The sequence below is a fragment of the Lacerta agilis genome, chromosome 6, assembly GCF_009819535.1.
Source record: "Lacerta agilis isolate rLacAgi1 chromosome 6, rLacAgi1.pri, whole genome shotgun sequence".
Lineage (NCBI taxonomy): Eukaryota > Metazoa > Chordata > Lepidosauria > Squamata > Lacertidae > Lacerta > Lacerta agilis.
In genome coordinates this window covers 76,446,038-76,468,626 of record NC_046317.1, presented here as the reverse complement: position 1 = coordinate 76,468,626, position 22,589 = coordinate 76,446,038, and the positions used below count along the sequence as shown (strand labels likewise).

At 44.2% G+C, this 22,589-nt stretch overlaps 1 protein-coding gene across 1 annotated transcript in view; it reads left to right on the top strand.

Moving 5' to 3' along the window:
- Nucleotides 1-694: 694 nt before the first annotated feature.
- The window catches only part of PTGIS (prostaglandin I2 synthase), a 78,963-nt gene continuing 57,068 nt past the window's right edge, over nucleotides 695-22,589 (top strand). The window contains exon 1 of the mRNA XM_033153517.1: nucleotides 695-754. Within this exon, the coding sequence (XP_033009408.1) occupies nucleotides 714-754 (41 nt within the window). The 5' untranslated portion in view covers nucleotides 695-713. The remainder of the gene's footprint in view (nucleotides 755-22,589) is intronic.

Sequence of the window (22,589 nt, the reverse complement as noted above, 5' to 3'; positions counted from 1 at the left end):
CACACTCCACCACTGTAAAAGGGAAGCAGAGCTGCAATTGTTCAACTGCCATGTTGATGGACCTTGACTTGGATATTCCTGGACCTCCATAGGACTGTGCTTCAGGTGTGACTCTGGGCTCTATGCTGATTGCTGGACCTCAAACTTGGACTGCATTTCCTAACCTTTGGACTTGGTGTGGATTGATCCTCAGACTCTGAACTTGGCATACTGCCTTGCTGCCAGGTAGGCCAGGGGTTCAGGACATTAATGTGTTTTGCTGACTATTAAAAGCATATCTATTCACTCAGGCACTTTTTGGCTATAGCTACCTTCTTGTAACAATTTTTATACTGACTGTAATTAGGCAGTGCATTTTATTTTCCTGTAGTTTTATTGGATGGTTTTTGTTAAGGCCATTCACAGCCTACCGGTATATTACTGATAGGGTATACATTTGTATCAGGCCCCAAGCTGCAACGGGCCCTGAAGCCCAAGCATTCATTTTAAGAAAAGTAAGTCAATTGGACATCTGTAAAGAAAATTAAAAAGCAAAAGGTGGAGACATTCTAAGGCTTATTAGAGGCAGATACAGAGAAGCGGCTGTTGCTAAAGGTGCTTGCAATTACTGTTGCCAAGCAATCACAGGAAGAAATGTTGAAAACCCCACCTGGGACTTGGAAGGGGGATTTCTAGAGCAATGGGGGAAGAATCTCGCTGTGATTATTGCTAGCATGACACTGGATGGAGAAGGAGAACCTGACTGTGAACTGGGGTATGTTTGTTTAAACTCTTTCCTCCAAGTCCACATTCTTTTATGTACTCCCCAGGTGTGGTGTCTGTATAATATAAACCACAATTGGCTGGCTTGGGTATGTTTTACTTGGAAGAAACTCCTTGGAGATAAATGAGGCTTCTTTCTTACTGGGTGAAAAAATGTGATATTGCAAAACCTACCACTACCAATTTTCCATGTCGTCGTCCCCCGTCCCCCCCGCTGCCACCACCACTAGGGTCTTATTTATTAATATACAGCAATTATTTTAAAAAACGCAAAATGAATTGGCACATAGCTTGTTATGGCTGCAGGCAATTTTAATTCTGTAAGGGGGTGCTGAAGTCCCCAATATTCTTTGGGGACACCCATGTCTTTTAAATGTATGGTGTGGATGTGATCAATAGTTCTTGGTCACAATTAACAAATCAAATTATGTCCTGATTGCTTAGGTTCATTTAGATGATTTTCCTCTTATGTGTATTCGCATTAGACAAATGTACACCAAAGTCCCTAAGCAAGGTCATATTTGCCAACCTTCCTTTTGTCTTGGATATCATTGTCATGGTCTGAGCAAGGTTAGGAAATGGCCACTGTTCAGTCTCAAGCAAGCAGGACAATTTCTACAATTGCAGTTCTTATTAGTTTACTTACAGCAAAATCAGACAATGGCTGCATTTGGATGTTACAACAAACCATGGTTTATCGTGATTTGAATGAGCCTGCATGAGTTTGGGGCTTGTACATTCCCCATCTGTCTCTTCTCTTTCTATGTGTCTGAGATCAGAAATATTTGCTTCAATTTTTTATTTTTAAATTATTGTGGCTTGTGGCATCCAAATTAACAAACTGTGGTCAAAATTAAATATGGTTTCTTATAAACAATCCAACTTCAAATAATGGGTTATGTAAGCAGTTGCCTCGTTTCAACAAACCACAGTTAATATTAACCACAGTTTGTGTTTCAGATATAACATTAAACTGTGGCTTATGAGCCAATGTGGAAGCAAAACCTCATCACTTTCTGAACGCAAGCCATTGTAATCATACTGCATCTATGGCAGATCTCTCTATTAAACTCTATGAATATTTCCAGATGTTTTGGGGAGGGAGTCCAACTAGATTTGCCAAAGCAACAAGGGAGGGGGGGAATGGAGCAATAAGAAAACGAGAAATGCACTCAACAAAACGTGTTGTTGTGGAATAATGGGTTGGGAGTTCAGGAATTTTGGGCTAACTTCAGGCTCCATCTTAATGAAGGTTTCATCCTCAGCATAACCAGGCACAGATGCTAAATGTCTCTGGTGCCAGAAAAACGCAAGACCATTGAAGAGCAGTAGAAATTCAAAGTGACAATGAGTGATTGCAAGCTTTCCATAATAGTACCGTAGTTAAATTACTTTTCCCCATGCAAGGGCTGTGAATGGAGAGATGGTTAATTCCCATCTTCCACTCCTGTGCCATTTCCCCCATTCCCTATCTTTTTAAAATTTATTCCCCTGCCCCCCAAGAATTTTTCTCTTGCTCTTCAACCCAAAAATGGCTCCCAGAGTGACCAGCATATCAATGCAAACAGAACAGTTGCTTCCCTCAGGCTTACCAGTCTAAAAGACACAACTAGAGATTGGGGGGGTGGACAACGGACGGGACCATTCAGTTTACATTTTAATGTGGACCTTCCTAGTTTCCATTTCCCTAACCAACACACAAACTGAGACATGTCACACTTCTCCAAATTTTGCAGTGCAGTTCTTGAACCCCAAAAGGTGGACCTAAAAGCATATATTCTGGGAAAGTGCATACAAAAATGCTTAGATGAGTGAAAATAATATACAAAAATGCACTGTATTGGGGAGAATTGCTTGCAAAATGCAAGTATTTGGCAGAATTACGTAAGAAAATGTATTGGAAACGCACACGAGACAGCGTATGAATTTTCGGGCTGAGTTTTCTTTCTTTTATTTTCTTTTAATTGTAAACTGGCACGGACTGGGGAGTACTGAGCTTAAGATTGAGACAATGAAAAACAGAGGGAAACCAAAATTGGCAGATTCTTCCACTCCTAGACATGTCAATCAAGGAAATGGGATTGGGAAGGGAGGAAAGGATGCTCAGCTATAAGTTATTAGTTGCAGGTGTTACTGACCAGCTGGAATGGAAAAACTCAAGGGGATGCAGAGCCCAAAGGTGCTTGAATTGTAGCTGCACCAAAGGAATGGTTCTGCACCCCCTTCCTTGTTCTGTGTAATGTAGCAGCTGCTGCCAGGTGTGGAAATGGCATAGCAAAGAAAATAGTGCAGCAATATAGGGCACTGATTCTTAAAGGGCTACTCCAGACATCCTTTCTATTGTGCATTCATGTTGATTTGTGCCCTTGGTGGTATTAGGGTGGTAATATGCAATCATGCTTTCAGTTACTTTTTGCACCTGCGAAAATTCAGACACTCTGCTTCCTTTCCAAGTGGTGTATGGCCTGTACCCATGGCAGTCACCAAGCATTTTGTACATTGTGACCAGTGCTTTTTTCTTTTTTAAAAAATGTTTAGGGGTACTCTCATTTTCCTACTCATATTGAAATACTGCCCCTCAATGAGGCCAAACGTAGATTCACAAAATCTTTAGGGGTATGTGTACCCCCGCGTACCCCCAGGAAAAAAGCACTGGTTGTGACAATTTGGAGAATTGTAGAACTGTAGAGTTGGAAGGGATCCTGAGGATCATTTCGTCCAACCCCCTGCAATGCAGAAATAAGCAGTTGTCCCATATGGGGATCGAACCTGCAACCTTCACGTTACCCAGCACCACGCTCTGACCAACTGAACTGGCTTTTAATGTTTCTAAAAGCTGAAATGATAATACCCCATGAAATTAATACTGGACTAATTCAGGTTTCCCACTTTACAAAGAGAAGCTGTCTGGACATACATATTTCCACAGGTCTGCAATTATTATCTACTTTCCTGGTTTTGTAATTTTCTAGTAGTTTGTGTTGGTCAAGTGTACAAATCTGACTGAGGAAATAGCTACTTATAAGCACTTCACACTGGCTAGTTGTGTGGGAGAAATCTCCTCTTGGGCTCTTCTCCAGTTAGTCATTTCAGGTTTGTTCTCAACTGAATCATTTCAGGATCATAGACAACATGCTACTTTTTTCTACGAGTGTTGATTTTTGTCTGGCTTGAAGCAAAGCCATTCAGGAGGCAACATCTGTGCATTCCTTATGAGAGTCTTTACAGAGAGCGAAACCAAGACAGACACTACAGCAAATTGGTGAGCTCACTTTCTCACTAGAGGAAGAATCCTCACCACAGCCTCTTTTGTGTGATAATATGGTTTGCATAATCTGAATTAATTTGGGGAAAGGCACAATGTTCCATTGTTTCTGATCTTCATATGATATTTCCAATGGCTATATAGGCTTGATATGTCTCCATTTACCAGGAGACAATTCCCCCCTGCCAACACATACACACAGCTGGCTAAACTAACACCACTATTTTGTCCCTGTCTTGCCTTGACACCAGGTAAGCAAATGGGTCACCCAAGCTCTGGGAATGTTCAGGGTGGCTGGAGAGGATTTAATGTTTATTGAGATCCTTCCTAACTTGCGCTAGCAAGCTCCTTTACTTAGCAGAGTGCATTCCCCTTTACACAGCAGAAAAACTTGTTGCAAACTCATTTGAGTTTCTTAAGACAATACGCAATCCAATCTGGCTTTTGCAGATTGAAATGTGTTCTCCTGGTAAGACCCCTTGAATCCCTCCTAAAAGAATAAAGACACCACAGTCTTATTCATAAGTAACAAAAAGAAAGTTTACTCACGATCAGGCTGAGCACAGTGTGATCCCTGAAGGCAGGCTTTAGGCTTGAATGTTCAAACACATACAAACAGGTTTACCCCATAAGGAAAAGGAGAGTGTGTGGCAGCATGCCTTGGCCTTTTACAAGGTTTTGAAAGGTCATGCCCACCCACTAGTCGCATGCAAGGAAGGATGCTCCAGGCCATGAGGAACAGGAAGTTTTGACTGGCTGGACCAAACATTCCCTTGCATGTCCACTCTAGCAAAACAAGGAATGTTGTATTTGATTGCTCCCAGTGGATTACATCCCACACAAGCCAGCTGGCAACGTTGGCTTATTCAGGTAGGGACAGATAAGGATCTGGCCTGCCCCTCCAACTCCAGCGAATTCTCCTCCCCTATAGTCTTCTCAGAGCACATTTTCCTTGATCTCTCCCAGCTTCTCTATGTGGGGAGTGGTAAAAGCAACTTGCTTTGTTTCCATAGTGCTCTGGTTGTTAAAGGCCCATTTAAATAATCTTCCCTGCAATTTACCCAATTACTTCTTATTCCATCTTCAGGGAGAGCTGAACAATGGTTCCCTTCCTTTTTAAAACACTTTTGAAACTGACAACATGTCAACACACTTTCCCCTGCAGCCATCATTTCCTTCTGAGCCTCTTTTCCTTTTAACTCTCCTTTCAATCCTGAGGAAGCTGTCAACATCCACATTCTTCTCAAATTATGGCAACTATAACTGAACCCAGTACTTTGAAGCAATGCCTTTCCAGGACAGAGTCTGCCACGTCTGCTTCCAGGGCCTTGGCTTCCTTTTTTATGTTCAAAAAACCTAAAACAGCATTTTTAATTTTTTTGCTCCAATGTGCCGTGCTACTGAATAACTCATTTGTTATGCCCCAAAATGCCTAGATCCCTGATGGCTGTTCTAGGGCACAGCCAGTTGGCCTCCATTTTAGATTTGTGCACTTCCCATCCTCGAAAAAGACCTCTTGCTGGGGATGGCTGAATGTGACCACTTCGGGTTCTCTTTTTTCCAGCCTAAAGTTCAGTTCAACATCATTTGTGCAAAAAATTGCTTAAAGCCCTTCTGAAAATTCATCCTCATTTTACTGCAAATTTCTCCTGATTTATACACTTTTGTTTTGCAATTTTGCCTAATATGCACATTTTTGCAAAGGAATGATCCATAGTATAATGCATCTTTTGCATGTTATTTTCACTAAAATATGTGTTTCTAGGCACACTTTACCCATTGCTTTTTATACACGATATGTAACTGGAGAATTAGATCTCAAAACATGGAGAGCTGAAGGATGGCCGTGATTCAGTTCATGTATTATTTTGGAAAATGCAAAACAGGTACCGGTAGATTTGTCTTCAAAAGCAAACTGAACCGAATTTCTCCCAAATCACTAGTTGCCATACCGGTATAGCAAATGGTAGTCCTTGATAATGTGGCTAAAATGAAAGCATCTCCTGCAAAGTCTTATGGGGGGTTGCAACTATAGACTCATTCTATTCCATTTGGCACAACTTTATCATCTTTGTGGACAGGACACAAATACCAAGTCAATACACATTGACTGAGGGGTTTTTTTATGAACAAGGTGATTGAATAATAATAATAATAATAATAATAATAATAATAATAATAATAATAATAATAATAAATTTATTTATACCCCGCCCTTCCCAGCCAAAAAACGGGCTCAGGGTGGCTAACATCAATTAAAATCACAGCAAAAAAAAAACATAAACAGATTAAAATACAAATTTAAAAATTCAATTAAAACTGCAGGTCTCAATTTCAAAATAACCCACCAATAAAAGATGAAGCATGACTATCAAACAGAAACCAACTCAAAGGCCAGGTGGAACAGCTCCGTCTTGCAGGCCCTGCGGAAAGATGCCAAATCCCGCAGGGCCCTGGTCTCTTGTGATAGACTGTTCCACCAAGTCGGGGCCAATATTGAGAAGGCCCTGGCCCTAGTTGAGGCCAACCTAGCATCTTTGTTGCTTGGGACCTCCAAAAGATTATTATTAAACACCATAAATACTATGGTGGCTGTGGATCATCATTGGTGGTGCTCTGGAAGTCATCCTGAATGAGAATTCAACACCACTTGAGAAGGAACTGTTGGAAGTACAACAGCAAGGACCATTTAGTTAATAACTGTACTCTTTTTCGGCACCTGCTAAAAACATTTTTGTTTAGGCACGCCTACCCAGATGCTTTGAAATGTTGGTGTGAATTTTAATCAGTTCTAGATCTTAACTTTTTGTTGGTTGTTGGCATCCATCTGTCTCCGGAGACAATGGAGGAGTGCACCGTTGAAGAGTTACAGTGCCTGTTGTGGCTGTAGAGACTGATGCAAGAGAGACATGTTTTGTTGCAGCTGGGACAGATCAATGCGTCCAGTTGTGTCTCTTCAGATGCACCATGGCATTTCTTCTCCCTGTGCTCCTCCGAGTGGTCATTTCTCCTCTGGTCACGGCTATGGATGCATGACCTGACTGTATATTTCCAGGCGCTACAGTCATCTGCAATGGATTGCCACAGGGTAGGGCTGATGTTGCCAGCCTTCTTGTCATGTTTGTAGATAACTTTGAGGTGCGGGCCAGCACTCCATACATCAGCATTGTTGACCACACGCTTGAGGCGGCAGATGATTTTGTGTACCAGGTCTCCATCATAACCAGCATCCTCTTCATCGACTCTGCATTGGACAAGTATGTTAGCAAGGCAGCTCACCTCTCCAAAAAGGTATGGGACAATGTGATGCTAATACCCAAAGCCAAGATGGTTTACCAGGCTTGACTGTTGAGCATGCTGCTTTATGGAAGTGAGTTATGGGCAACTTACAACCTCCAGGAGCTTTGTCTCAACATTTTCCACATGTGCTGTCAGGAAGATTATGGGCATCAAATGGCAGGACAAAGTCTCAATCAAAGATGTGCTCTCCCAAACCCACATTCCCAGCATGTTTGCATTAAACTTTTTGTATGCTTCAAAGTATTTTCCTTTTTTATTTTATTGATTTCATCTTTTTGTAAACCACTTTGAGGGTTTCATTTCTACAATCGAGCAACATATATCTTTTATTAAAATTGCCTAGCAACCAGTCAGATTGGCATGATCGTTGCTGAGGTAACTCAAGTTTTGATTGGCTACTTTGCGCTGATTGCATGCTTCAATGCCCAACCTAGCTAAAAGACAAACTCTCTTTTGGTCATTATGTACTGTTTTTCTTCAGTTTATCCAGTAAAGTATTATCATTTTTTTGTGCATCTGCATTGCCCAATTGACTTTGCAAATAGGAAACAAAACAGTTATTCCAGATAAAGTGTAATTATCTCCTTCTCAATACATGCTCTGTAATTCCCATTTGCAACTATACATATTTGTTACATCTGTTAGGACGTTTGACTGGGAAAAGGGTTTTTGCAGTAAGGCATATGCCTGTTGTCAGTCCCCATTGTCACAAAAAAAGCCAATCCACACTTCATTATTTCCTTCTGTTTTGACAGTTGGAATCACTCTAGTTCTAGAGTAGGGAATCTCAGGATTGGGGGTTGGATGCATCCCTCTAGGCTTCACTATCCAGCTCTTGGGACCTTCCTAAGGTATCCCGTAGTTAACCATCCAGGGGTCATTTTACCTTTTACCTTACTCCCCACTTCAGGCTAAGCCCCTCACTATCAGAGATGAAACCTCTGATGTTTGCATGGCTGGAATGTAGCCTATTTCACAAAGAGTCTCAGCTGTTGTTCCTTACACTTTTGCCCCTGGCCCTCTCCATCACTGTCACGGGGCCCTTGGAATGTTTTGCATGAGGTTCCCCACCCCTGCTCTGGATAGTGTCACTGGGGTGGGGCCAGATTTGGCCAAATCAGTTCCAGATGACAACTCCTATCTCATTGAATCCAGAGCTTTCCTGAAGATCATATGGCTCGGCCTCATTGACTTGTCTCCTTTTAATTCCTTTCTTTTGTCCAAAGCACTGCAATGGTACGTGGAATGAATTTCTCCCTGATGTGCTTAAGAATCATGACCGAGAACTGAAACTGGTGCCATGTGCAAACAGAGAATAAATTTGAGATCTCTGACCAGTTTTCATAATGCCAAACAAATGTCTCTGGCATTTTTGGTTATAACACGCCTACAGACTACCCCACCCAGAATACCAGTTCTGTTTTCAGCCTTCAGTGTTTCAAGAACTATTCATTTCCCTTCCATAACCCGTTAATTTACAGCCAAGCTTGGAAAGCTTGGAGGCATCCCATACTTCCAATCCACAGCAATTAAACTGCAAGATCGAGAATTCCTAAAGCAAGGAGAATTCCAAATTCCAACGGCAGATCCTCACCGCCTATAAATGTCACCACACTGATACAATTGCTTCAAATTAATTTGGGTTTAAAATGTGCAATTTCAAAGTGGTTTTTTTTTTTGGTTTACCTGCAAGGTCATGCCTGTTTTCTTCTGGATGCTATGTAGCTTTTGAGTTTAATATTCAAAGCTCTGGTGGTTATCTCCCAATTATTGAAGTTCTCATTGAAATCTGTAGGACTCAAGCCATGGCTAAGTTTTCACACTGACTTCAGTGGAACCTATTTTTAGCTAACTTAGTCTGGATGCAATCTTACGCATATAACAAAATATATTCAACTTTCCAGACTCAGAAGTACCTTGTAATGGGATGGTTGCAGAGCACAGGGGGCTTGGAGGTTGCAATGGAGGAAGTGGAAGACCACATATGGCCTGCAGGCTGAAGGTTGCTCATTTGTGTTTTATAGCACAAAGAGCATCTCACGGTAACTCCAAGGTAGATAACTGGACCTTTGGAAACCAATCTGCCAACAGCACATGGACCGTAGCAACCATGGAAAATTAAAAACTTATACCTCAATCTTGTGCTTGCAAATTTTGCTTGGAGGCAGGCAATAGCTTTTAGCTAAAGCTGTGAGTAGTTTAAGAAATGTTCCGCTCCCTGTGATGTACACACCTTGCTTTTGCCCCACTGTTGCCCCCTGCTCAAACATGTTTTAGAAAGAATATGAAAACCTGCCATTCCTGTTTACTGGAGGTGAAAGTGTGTCAAACACATACGCAACAGGCAGCAATCTTGGCTGCAAGCTGCCTTCAGCTCCCTAAAACAAACAGCACCTGACTCCTAACATAGCCACTGTCGACTCCCATCAGCAAAAGGGAAGTTGAAGTATCTTGAAATCTGACTCAAACCAAAGAAATAGGAAATGTTTCATGGAAAGGAACTATATGGAGTGAAGAGTAATAGCCATTGGCAGTGAAGTGAGAATTGTAAGGATTGGGAGGATAACTGGGCTGGAAAGAGATGTTGAGCAAGCGGGTATGATGTCAGAGGCATATAATAGAGCAAAGCCACAGAGGGATTTGAACTTCAGAGCTGAGCAGGAATGGTAACCCGAGAAAGTGACAAGGGAGGGTGTGGTAGTGTTAGTTTCCTGAAGTGGAAAACCCACAACATTCCATATTACCTTACTATTAGTAACAAAAATAATGCAACAAAAGTTTTTTAAAGCATGAAGTTTGGTGAAGCTCGGGGTAAACTATAGCAGCATCCTGGAAAGAACCCCCCCCCCAAGTCATTTTGAGGGCTGCTTTTCAATGGTGTCACTGGAACTGGGCTACAGAATAGAGATCTGGGACCCCACATTCCCAGAAGGCCCTCAAATGATGGTGTCACAGCAGTTTTTCTTCCTTGTGGGCTCCCCATAGGCATCTGGTTGGCCACTGTGAGAACAGGATGTTGGACTTGATGGGCCTTTGGACTGATCCAGCATCAGACTCTTACGTTCATATGAATGGGACATCTAGGAACCTCATGTACACTCCCCACTTATGATTCAGGCAACTGATCCTCAGAGGCATAGTGCTTCTGACTACCTGCTGCCTTGTAGGACATCTTCAGGAGAAGAAAAAGCTAAGAAGTAAATCCTACCCAAATCGAGAATGGAGTTCCCAAGACATATTGTACACACTTTCTGCGAACTCCTTCAGCTGAGCTGGTGCCAAACATATTGCTCTGCTTTCCTTTGGACTACATCAGCAAGGCCGAGAGGCGGGTCTTGTCATCTGGGCAGCCCAGGACCTCCATACACCTTGTCTAGGGTCACACCACAGGGTGGTCACTTTGGTGCTGCTAATGCAGCAGCAACAATGTGGGAGGCAGCTGTTATAATTTACCGGTCTCTGCAGCCACAGCAGGCTCTGCGATTCTCCAGTGGTTTGGCTTAACTCCCAGAAGTGCTCTCCATTGTCTCTTGGACAATGCTTCGGACAGTGGTGGTAGAACATATCCATCAAGGTTAGTAGCTGTTGATGGCTTTATCTTCTATGAATTTGTCCAATCCATTAGGCACAGACCAGATCCAGACCTTTTTAATTTCAGCAAAGCTGCTGCATCATGTGCCTGCAGGCCAGGCCCTAAACTCTGGCAAACAGTTGTGACACTACCTCAGCCCTGAAAAGGATTTCGACTTCAGTGCACATATGTTTTCCCTGGGCAGAATCTGTGTTGTGAATTGCACTGGGGAAACAGTGTGCTGGGTGGTGGTCGGGAAGAGTCTTGTTTTATTTACATAATTTATACCATATTTGGTATAAATATTTGGTAGCCTACCTCTTGATCTGGATTTCATGTCTTGGGCCAGAAGGTGGGGCTTTGACTAAGGCTGTGCCAAATTTTCATAATGTTCCATTTAAAAAACAAAACACACACACACAAAAACAGAGCCCCTCTTTTCAAAAGAGAAAACATTTGAGCCCATTGTTTCCTTCACACATAAAGTCACATCCTAGCTAAGAAAGGCTGTGGGAAGAGCAGGGATATGAAGCCTCATTTTTGTCCTGCAGCAGACAGCATTTTCATAACCAGAAACTTGGGGCTAATCTGTCGCAGATGTAGATTTTTAAGAGAAGGGATATTTCCGTTCTATCTCTTGGTGCAAAGCAATGCAGTCCATTTCCTCCTGCCTGGGACAGCTTTGAATAACGTTTGCACTCAGAACATCAATAGTGCTTTTCATCTGATCATCTTGAGACATTCTGGAGATTTAAAGCAGGCCTCTTAAGTTTTCCTGTGTGGTGGGTGCTTAACCACTTTCTTGTCTGATTTCAAAGTGGATGGGTTGTGGTAGACTGATGAAGTGACAAACACGCGCAGTTATCTACAGTAGACGGCATGTTCTTGTTATACTTTGCAGCTTACATCACGCAACCAGCTGCTGTAGATGACAACAGTGAAAGTTAGTACTACACAAACCTTGAATCTCTTCTGCTGCTGAAATGAGTACTTAGGAGGGCATAGCTGAGAAACAGAGCAACATTCCCTAACTCAGGGCTCAGGCCAGGCTGACCTCCTTATCCGTAATTATTAAGTCATGGATTTTATTATGAACCAACCTGGCTTTCAGTAATGGCACCAGCAACCCTGAGGACAAGTTGGTAAGGCAGGTAAGTAACTTTTAGTTGAGAGACTTACACAGGCACAGTTTTCCATAGACTCGTAGAACTGTACACTTGGAAGTGTAGGAATTATAGTTTAGCCAGGCGTTGGCATACCACGCCGCTCTTATCAAGATAGAATAATTAATATACAGTGTTGGCATACCACACTTAATTAGCCCAGCTACAGAGCTTCATTTGGCATACCATTTGGCTCTGTGGGCACCAAGTTGGGAAACACATGTTTAGGCAGAGCAGGAGAACAAAGGAATAGGTGGAAAAGTACTGGGGGATCATGAGGTGTTCAGCGGGAGGGGGTGAGTAAGTGAGAGGAGAGCACGTATACAATGAAGATGTCACATGGGTGTAGCCAAAGGAGCAACTTCCATATTTGGTATTAGAAGGTACACCATTCCTTATTTGGTCTTTGGAGTTCTCTGTGTATGTTAATGGTTAACCTAGCTGTGAGTTTTCAATAAAAGGAGCCTCCTAGAATGCTCTGGGCGGCCTTCCCTTCACATCATCCTGTTCATCGCGTCAGTTAATTTCCCACAATCAACAATATCTAATATTGGTTTTAATATCTAATATTCCATAACAACATTGGAAGGGACCACAAGGGTCATCTAGTCCAACACCCGGAAATACAGGAATCTTTTGCTTGAACCCATGACCTTAAGATGCAGCAGCAAAAAAGCTAATGCTATTCTAGGCTGCATCAACAGAGGTATAGTGTCCAGATCAAGGGAATGAAAGGGCAACCAAGATGATCTGGAAACCAAGCCTTAAGAGGAACGGTTGAAGGAAAAGAGACTGGGAAGAGATAAGGTAGCAATCTACAAATACCCCAAGGGCTGTCAAATGGAAGATGGAGGAAGCTTGTTTTTCCCCGCTCTGGAGAGTAGGACTCGAACCAATGGCTTCAAGTTGCAAGAAATGAGATTCTGACTAAACATCAGGAATAACCTTCTGTGACAGTAAGAACACCTTGGGAGGTTGTGGACTCTCCTTCTTTGGATGTTTTTAAGCACAGGTTGGGTGGCTATCTGTCTTGATGCTTTAGTTGAGATTCCTGCATTGTGGGAGGTGGTGGACTTAAGTGACCCTTGGGGTCCCTTCTAGCTCCATGATTCTAAGAATCTCATGATCTACCAGCTGACTATCCCAGGTATGCTTGTCAGACTCAAACTCCCACCAGCCCCAGCCAGCCTGCCTAATGGTCAGGGGTGATGGAGTTGCAGCCCAGCAACATCGGGAGGGCACCACCAGGCTGCAGGAGGCTGAATCTCATTGCTTACTCCTTACCCAGGGATTGGGACATTGAGGTTGAACATGCCGCTAACTTTCCTACTTTTTTTACTAGACTGAGGGCTATTCAATGAAACTGAATGCAGGAAGATTTGAAACGTACAAAAGAAAGTACTTCTTCACACAGCACATTGTCAAACTATGGGATTTGTTCCCACAAGTGGTCACCAAACTGAATGGCTTCGAAAAAGGATGAAGCATGTAGTCTGAAACTGTCACTGGCTACAAAGCATGATGGTTGTGTTCTGCCTCCACTGTCTGATGCAGTTGGTGGGGATCACAGGTGGACAGAGTGGCCTTGGATTCAGGTCCTGCTTGTGGGCTGCCCATAGGCATCTTGGTTGGCCACTGTGAGAACAGGATTCTGGACCCGATGGGCCATTGGCCTGATTCAGCAGGGCTCTTCTAATGTCCATATATACTTTCTAGGGAAAGAAATGATCTGAAAATACTTCCTGTACTCCACTACTACTACTACTGACTAATGCATTTGTAAGTAAAGCCCTGATGGAGATGAATGATGTCAGAGTTCATGCACTGAAAAAATGTGCCAGAGGGAAATGAGGATCAGAAGTTCAGTCCATGGAACAACTGTCCTTCTGTAGATGTTCTTTCCTTAAGTGCTTAGGCTGGGGAATTTCCCATGATTTATTTCAATTCATAGTACAGACTCTGTTAACTTTTTCTTCCAGTGTTATTCCTAGACATGAAGCAATGGGATCTGGGTGTTCTCCTCAGCACCTATTAGATCATTTTAAATAATACGAAAATTTCATCTTTATCTCTCTTTTTTGCTCTAATGCATCATTTTCTAAGGACCCCGGAAATTCCTTGGAAGCTTAACTGTCTTTCCTCAATCAAAATATTATATTTAAAATAAAATTAGGAGATGAGCATTGTTTTAAGCATTAATATGCTGATTTTTTTACTTTGGACACTCAAAACAGCTCACAGATAAAATCAAGAAAATGACAGTAACAAATCCAAATTAAACAATACAAAAGACACCCCAATATAGTAGCAATATATAGTTGGCAATAAATAGTTGACAAACTGTAACTTGTGCAGAGGAGGGCCACCAAGAAGATCAAGGATCTGGAAACCAAGTCTTATGAGGAATGGTTGAGGCAGTTGGGTATGTTTAGCCTGCATAAGAGGAGACTGAGCAAGCTGGTTTTCCCCTGCTCCAGAGGTAGGATCTGAACTTCAGGCTTCAAGTTAGAAGAAAGGAGATTCTGACTAAACATCAGGAAGAACTTTCTGACATTAAGAGCTGTTCAACAGTGGAACGAATTCCCTTGGGAGGTGGTGAACTCTCCTTCACTGGAGGGTTTTAAGAAGAGGTTGGATGGCCATCTGTCATGGATGCTTTAGTTGAGATTCCTGCATTCCAGGAATTCGACTAAATGACCCCCAGAATCCCTTCCAACCCTACAATTCTATGATAGATTCTCACCAGCAAATAGCAAGAGTTTGGAAGCACCTTAAGGCTTTCTAGAACAGGGGTACGGAAACAACTCAAGGTCCCTTCCAACTCTACATTTCTATGATTCTAATATGAAGGATTCATCAGAAGACAATGCAGAAAAGATTTACCATCTGGAAGAAGTTTTAATATGCCGCTCTCATGTATCTGTTTTCCATGCAGGCATAACACCATAATTTGAGTGAGACAAAACCCCATTATGTTCCCCTTTTGTTGCCATGGAATATTTTGTTAGTGAACTGCTAAACCTGCAGATCTTGTTACATGTCCCTGCCAATGCGAAGTACAATAGGAAGTGCGCTTAAAATGTCCTACAAACGAAAACTGACACCCCCAGGTTATAAATACTGGACTCAAAAAGTTACACAATTTTTTCCATGAAGATGATTTCATAGCTAGCATGCAATGCCAAAGGTGTGTCTTGAGTCTCATCCAGATTTTGGAATGAATTTTTTTGACCTTGTTCATACCATCCTTCACAATAGTTTAGAGCTTGCTATGATTACACACAAGATAAGCGAGGGAGAGGTTGAGTGAAGCTGGCATGTGGTGTAGCCTCCTCTGTGTAGGAGCGTAGATGTTTGGCATTCAGCTTTCTTGGGGGTTGCAGCCATAAGAGAGCATATTAAATTTGCACCTGTTTAAAACTAAATTAGCTCATCCTATTTGTGAGGACAGGATTGTGTTGAGATGGCAAGCCTCAGATTGGGAATTCATGAACACAAGATTGTTTCAGAAATGTCAAGTAATGAGAGGTCAAAGTAAGATGGACACGTTTTTGGCAGACAGCCTAGTATTTGTTTATTGATTTTATAAACATCCAGGAACCTGGTGGAACAGTTTCAGCTACACATAAAATGGTTTGTGCTTTAGTTGAGATTCCTGTATTGCAGAGATTGGATTAGATGACCACCAGAATCCCTCCCAACCCTACAATTCTATGAAAGATTCTCACCTGAAAATAGCAAGAGTTTGGAAGCACCCTTAGGCTTCCTAGAACAGAAACTTTGCAGAACAATGGTGAGTGAAGCCAGAGGCAAAACTGAGGTACATATGACCCCTTACCTTTCTATAGTAGTTGAGAGCCAGTGTGGTGTAGTGGTTAAGAGCGGTAGACTCGTAATCTGGTGAACCGGGTTCGCGTCTCCACTCCTCCACATGCAGCTGCTGGGTGATCTTGGGCTAATCACACTTCTATGAAGTCTCTCAGCCCCACTCACCTCACAGAGTGTTTGTTGTGGGGGAGGAAGGGAAAGGAGAATGTTAGCCGCTTTGAGACTCCTTCGGGTAGTGATAAAGCAGGATATCAAATCCAATCTTCTTCTTCTTCTTCTTCTTCTTCTTCTTCTTCTTCTTCTTCTACACTCCAGCCACTATAAAGTCAGAAGCTTCTGCAGGTAAGCAAGAGATGCTACCATATTTCAAGAACATACTTTAGTTGAGCTAAAGCACTTGGTGGGAGAGCCAAGTGGAGCGGTCCAAAGGGCTAGATAGAGAGTTCTGGAGGAGAAGTCTTCCCCTCTTGGGGAACAATGCACATGTGAAGGGAAGGATTTTTATTTTTATTTTTTATTTTTTGCAAGGGAGAGGAGAGTAAAACAACAAAATCACAGGGATCAATCCTGAGAGCTGCTATATAGTCTAGAAAAGGGGTGGCCAACTTCCAAGAGACTGTGATGTACTCACAAACAGGGCCGTCTCGTCATAGGGGCTGGGTGGCGCAGTGCACCAGGGTGCCAGGCCCCCCAGGGGCACCCCCGCGAGCCCGGCGGCATACCAGGCAGGGCCGTCTTAAGCTTATCTAGCGCCCTGGTTCAAAGATTCCTCCGGCGCCCCCCCCCTTTTCCAGAGTTGTCAACCCAGCCAGGACCATCTTTAGCATATGAGGTGTGGGGTGTAAAGATCCGCCCAGCACCCTCCCCACCATATACTCCTGCTACCCAGATGGCTCCAAAGGAGAAGCAGTAAGGAGCCCACGGGCTGAGGGATCGGCTAGAACTTTTTGCCAGACTCCCCAGGATGAGTCTGGAAGGTCAGACGATGCAGGAGCGGGGTTTAAGGGGAGGGAGGAAAGGAAAGCAAAAGTTATCGCCCGCCCCCCAAGCCAGCACGCTCTCTCTCTCAGCACGAAGAGGAGGAGGAGGCAGCTGTCAGTTGCTGCTGCGGCAAACGCTGAGCAACGGAAGGGGAAAGGACACGGCTGCTAATTCATTCCTAGCCGCGATCTGAGCAAACACAGCAACCGAAAACACAAGACAAGTGGGTGGGCAGTAAGACCCTGAGGCAGAGGCAGGAAAGCTGCACACTGCAGCTATGTGCAGGGGGAAGAGCTGTGTCTTAGAGGGAAGAGGGATCGGCCTCTCCGCTCGCCTCCCTCCCGCTCTGGCCGCCCCTCAGGAGGGGGGTGGGCGAGCGGGGGATGAGGGGCGTGGCGCTGGAGCGGCGCTGGGCTTTGCGCGCCTTTCCAGCGCTCCAGCTCGGGCTTGGGGAGGCGAGGGCAGCTGGCTTGCAATCCGCCCGCCGGCGCGCGAGCGAGCGAGCGCCCGCCCGCCCGCCCACCTGCGGGGGCGGGTTGGGGAGGGGGCGCCCGGTATGCCGACGGGCTCGCGGGGGCGCCCCTGGGGGGCCCAGCGCCCTGGCGCACCGCGCCACCAGCCCCTATGGATGAGACGGCTCTGATACCAGGCGCCCCCTCCCCAACCCGCGCCCACCAAGCCGGCTGCCCTCTGGAGCCCCAGCTGGAGCCCTGGGAAGGGCGCGCAAAGCCCCGCGCCGCTCCAGCGCCATGCCCCTCATCCCCCGCTCGCCCACCTCCCTCCCGCGCTGGCCACCCCTTGGGGGATGAGGGGCGTGGTGCTGGAGCGGCGCGGGGCTTTGTGCGCCCTTCCCAGCGCTCCAGGTGGGGCTCCGGAGGGCGGCCGGCTTGCAGCGCCACGTCCCTCATATCCTGATTGCCCACCCCCCCTCCCGAGGGGCGGCCAGCATGGGAGGGAGGTGGGCGGAGAGGCGGCCCACCGGGGGCACCGAGGGATTGTCGCGCCAGGGCGGCCGATCCCTTTAAGACGGCCCTGCTCACAGAGTTAAAAACTGGCAGTGACCTACCCCCTTTTGGGGGGGGGGGTTCATGTAAAAGTTGTTGAGCTTCTTTGGGGAAGAGGAAAGCGACATTGAGCTTTTCTTTTTAGGAAGGAAAGCCCTATTTTTGGTGGTTCAGGTCATTTTAGGGGTGCTGGGCAAAGACGTTGAGCTTTTTTTAGGAGCCAAAGTATTTTTAGCTTCTTTGGGGGCAGCCACTGATCTACCAGTGATCTACCACAGACGTCCAGTGATCTACTGGTAGATCGCGATCTACCTGTTGGACATGCCTGGTCTAGAAGATCTGGGAAACTGATCAGTTTGAGGGGCAGACTGAGCAATCATGGCTGTACTTTTAAACTAATTAAGATGGGGGCAAGGGGCAGGGGAAAAAGAGAAGTGGCAAGGAGGTGAGGCACTTAACCCTTTTATTGCCCACTGTTTTGCACAGCAAATAAAACCCAAATGGCTACTACCCAAATGTGGTATCAAATTCTGTGTTTTGGATTTGAAGTGGGGGAGGTGGGTGAAACAGATGGGGTGACAGTTGAGCTGCCGGGGGTGGGGTGGGGTAAGGCATTCACCCTGTCCCATTGTTTCTGTTCAATTCAACGTAAATTTAGATATCCTGCCTGCCTTTGCTACTGGTCAGATTACAGAGGAAGTCAATGTGATACTTTTTTTTTAAAAAAGAGCCAAAATAAAATAAACTTACTGAAATTAACAAAAGATGGTTTCTGCAAAAGATGTGACTCCCAACCTAAAGCAGGATGTGAGATATTTGATAATAGTTTTAAAAAAATAAATGGTTCCAAGAATCTGCTCAGAGAGTCTGGGCCTCACATGAAGCAGGAATGGAAAATGGTCCCAGCTATGGCCAAACATTTTGTCTGGGTGTATGCTAACTGCAGGAACAGTCTTTGTTCCTAGTGGTCTGTCTGATGCTAGAGATAACCACCATTTCAAAGAATTTATCTTGGCTGCTTATGTTTCCTCCTAAAGCCAATGGACCATTTGTGTATTACCTAATTCCCCCCAATCTTTACAAAACAGACCTCCTCATACACATTTTAAAAACTGAAGTGGATTCTATCATACTTGAAATAAGGTTCAAAGAACTGCCTTACTGGGTCAAGCTAAGGATGGATGTAGTCTGGGATTCCAGCTGTTGTCCCCACAAGACTAGTAGTTCCCCTCCTCTCTGAACTTCCTTCCAACTGCTCATTAGAAGGATAATTATGTAACTTTGAGCCAATCCAGGCTTGGCAGGGGGAGGGGGTTGCAGGTGTATTCTGCAACGCGTCACTGACACAATAATAGTGCGTTTGTGGTGATTCACACACCATCCCTCTTTATTCATTGTTTTGCAATGCTTCTCCAACGTTACTGCATTATTGCTGTCTGGAGAGACAGTCTTGCACTGAGGCCCATTGGCAGACCAGCTCTGTGTTACAAAGATGTCTGCAAATGTGACGAAGGCTGACAACAAGATGTAGAATGACCACTGGGAGGTGTGCAGAGAGAAGAAACACCACGATGCATCTTTAGCAGCACAACCGGATGCCTTCATCTGCCGCAGCTGCAACAAAACATGTTCTTCCATATTGGTCTCCACAGCTACAGCAGGTGCTGTAACTCTCCAATGGTTTGACTTCACCCCTGAAGGAGCACTCTTCCATTGTCCCCTGAGATAGATAGATAACAACCAACCAATCCCATGCCACTAAAAGCTACCACTTCTCCATAATTTTGGGCAGCTTAATGTTGAGGGAGTCTACCAGGTTATTATTACTGCTGTTGTTATTTACTATCCATCTGCTCATCCCAGCCACTGGACCTTTTGTTTTCTTGATCAAGTCCATCACCAAAGGCTCCTGAGTAAACTTAGCAGTCAGGAGATAAGGACAGGTCCTCTTGTGGATTGGTAACTGACGATCAAAGATAAACAAAGAAGCAAACAGCAGAAATAAATGGGTCTCACAATGGAGGTACCCAGGAAGTGGGGTCCTGCAAGAATCTGAATTAGCACTGGTGCTTTTAAACATATATTTCATGTGAAGTAGGGGTCTATTTTTTTGTTTTTGTTTTCAGAACTTTTGTCATTTGTAGCTCTAGGAGGTTTTGATTTTGCACACTAGTAAAATATCAGGGATCTATCACACTGCAAGTAGAAATCAACTGGGGGTCAATGCAGACCACAGTTAATATCTCTGTAAAGTTTCACCCCAGTATTATAAGAATAATACCTAAAAGACATTGCCCAATATATCTCATTTTTAAAATGGCACAGTCTGGACAGGGAAATGCAACCAAGTACAGTACTCAGGGTCTGCCTGACCAAAATTATGGATTAGTAAAGTATTTTTATTTTTAGTCAAAGGAGGAGTTTCTGCTGTAATGGAAGGTCTGATGGAGACAAAAGGATCACAGTTGTCTAGGACAAGCTCTGGAAATTTTCACTAAAAACTAGCTCCCTGTTTGTCTTTGATGGCCTACCCAGACCCTCCACATGGAAGTATTTTCATGTTAATTGCACAAAGCGATAGTGGTTTATGTTCACTTAGAACCACCAAGTATTTCATTTTCTCCAAAGGAAGTTTGATCCTTATCCAATATAAACCTCTTGGTTTTTACGAATATTATTCATTCTTAGTGTACACTGTTAGTTGTATGTAGTGACAAACTGAATGGAAGGACAGGGGCCCATTCCCTGCAGAATGCTGTTACACACTCATTGAAAGTGTCTAAGTGGTGAAACATTCCAGGGTTTAATTTCCTTTGTGAAGAGGTCAATGGAGACTTTGTAGCCATTTTAAACTTTCTGGAAGTGAACGGAGCATGGAGCACAGCGGCCAATCACTGATGTCCAAAACTAGCTGGTGAACCAGCTGGAATAGTCAAAAGCTATTCCTAGCCATCAGGGCCATTTGAGCATCCAGTAACCACATTGGATTCAGGAGCATCCCCAGGCTATGGACCTGCTCCTTCCAGGAGAATGCACCCCCATCCAGGACAGAAATTTCCTCCTTTCCTGGACTTGAGAAACACCCTTGTCTCTGCAGGATTCTGCTTCAGTTTATTAGCTCACAGCCAGCTGATTGCTACTTCCAAGCATTGGTCTAACAATCCACCCACTTCTGATTCAAATGGAACAGAGGGATGGAGATAGATGCCATCTGCATATTGATGCCACTTCACTCCAAATCTCCTGTTGACAGCTCCCAGCTGGCTTCATACAGATATTAAATCACACAGGGGACAAGATGGAGCCCTGCAGAACACCACTGGACCGTGGCCTCCCATAACTACCTTGTGGAAATAACCCTGGAAGTAGGAGTGGAACCACATAAGTACAGTGCCCCAATCCCTACCTCCATGAGATGCTTCAGAAGGATACCAGAGTCAATAGTATTGAAAGCCTCTGAGAGACCAGGGAGAATGTGCATGGTTACAGTCCGCCAACTCTTTCCTGAAAAAATGCCCTTAAGCAGTTTATCAACACAATTTCAGTGCCATGGCCAGGCTTGAAGCCGGACTGGATCAAAGTAATCAGTTTCCTCCAAGCATGCCTGAAGCTGGGCCACCAGCACTGTCTTGAGCATCCTGACCCCAGAGGGGATATTAACCGCCTGGCAATAGCTGTTCAGCACTTCTGGGTCCAAGGAGGTCCTCTTAAGAAGGGAAGGCATCACTGCATCATTCTAAGCAGAGGGTACTTCCCCTTCTCCCTGATGGTTCACTGAGGCTTTTATTGCTTCCTTTTTTACAGAGGGAAATTATTGCTACATTTAGTTCTGAAAATGATGACTAATGTGGAATATGATGGAGGTTTATTGTACCATAAATGGTAGGAAGTGCCACTGAAAAGAGAGAAACTCTTTTGTCACACAAAATGTTAGAACTTGAGAGCATTTGGCAGAATGGGTTAGTAGCTGAAACAACAAGAAATTGTTCTTTGTGGAATGCGCAAGCAACAGAATAGCATCCCATTCCACAAAATGTTACGACAGGCAGTAGAGATGACTTTAAAAAGGATTAGGCAAATTAATGAAGAAGAGGCTTATCCGTGGCGATTCGCTATGATAATAAAAGAATGAACTTTCATATGGGGTGGCCTCTCATCCGTCAGAGAGTAAATGCATCACCCCAAAAGAGGCTAAAAGAGGTCATGCATGGATTTGCATACATTTTTCATGTGCTAATTTATATGGATAGATGCAAATTAAGCCCACCCCACCTCTCACTGTTGGCCCCTGCAGGGTGGCGGACAGAGGGATGTGTCTCACTGGTCAGATCCAGTTCTCTGCCTCCAATCTAGCCTGGCATTTTCTACTCTGATGGGCAGTGGGACATCACCTGCTAGCTGACTCTTTAAGCTGGAGATGCCAAAGCATCTTCTCTACCTACCACTGAGTTATGCTTCTTGGAGTGACAACTGTCTGGTCCATGGGACATATCACCACCAAACCAAAAGTGACTGTGTAGCCCATCAGTGGAAGGAGGCATCATGATGCAGCTTTAAATCCCTTGAACTGCCCAACAACATAATTTTCACTAAGGATGGAAGATTGTACCCTAATCCAAAACAGACTTGCCTAATCTGGTTCAGAGGGAGCATGATGCAGATCAGATCAATGGTGTAGTTCAGAATCCACTAGATAGCCAATTATATTGTGTGGC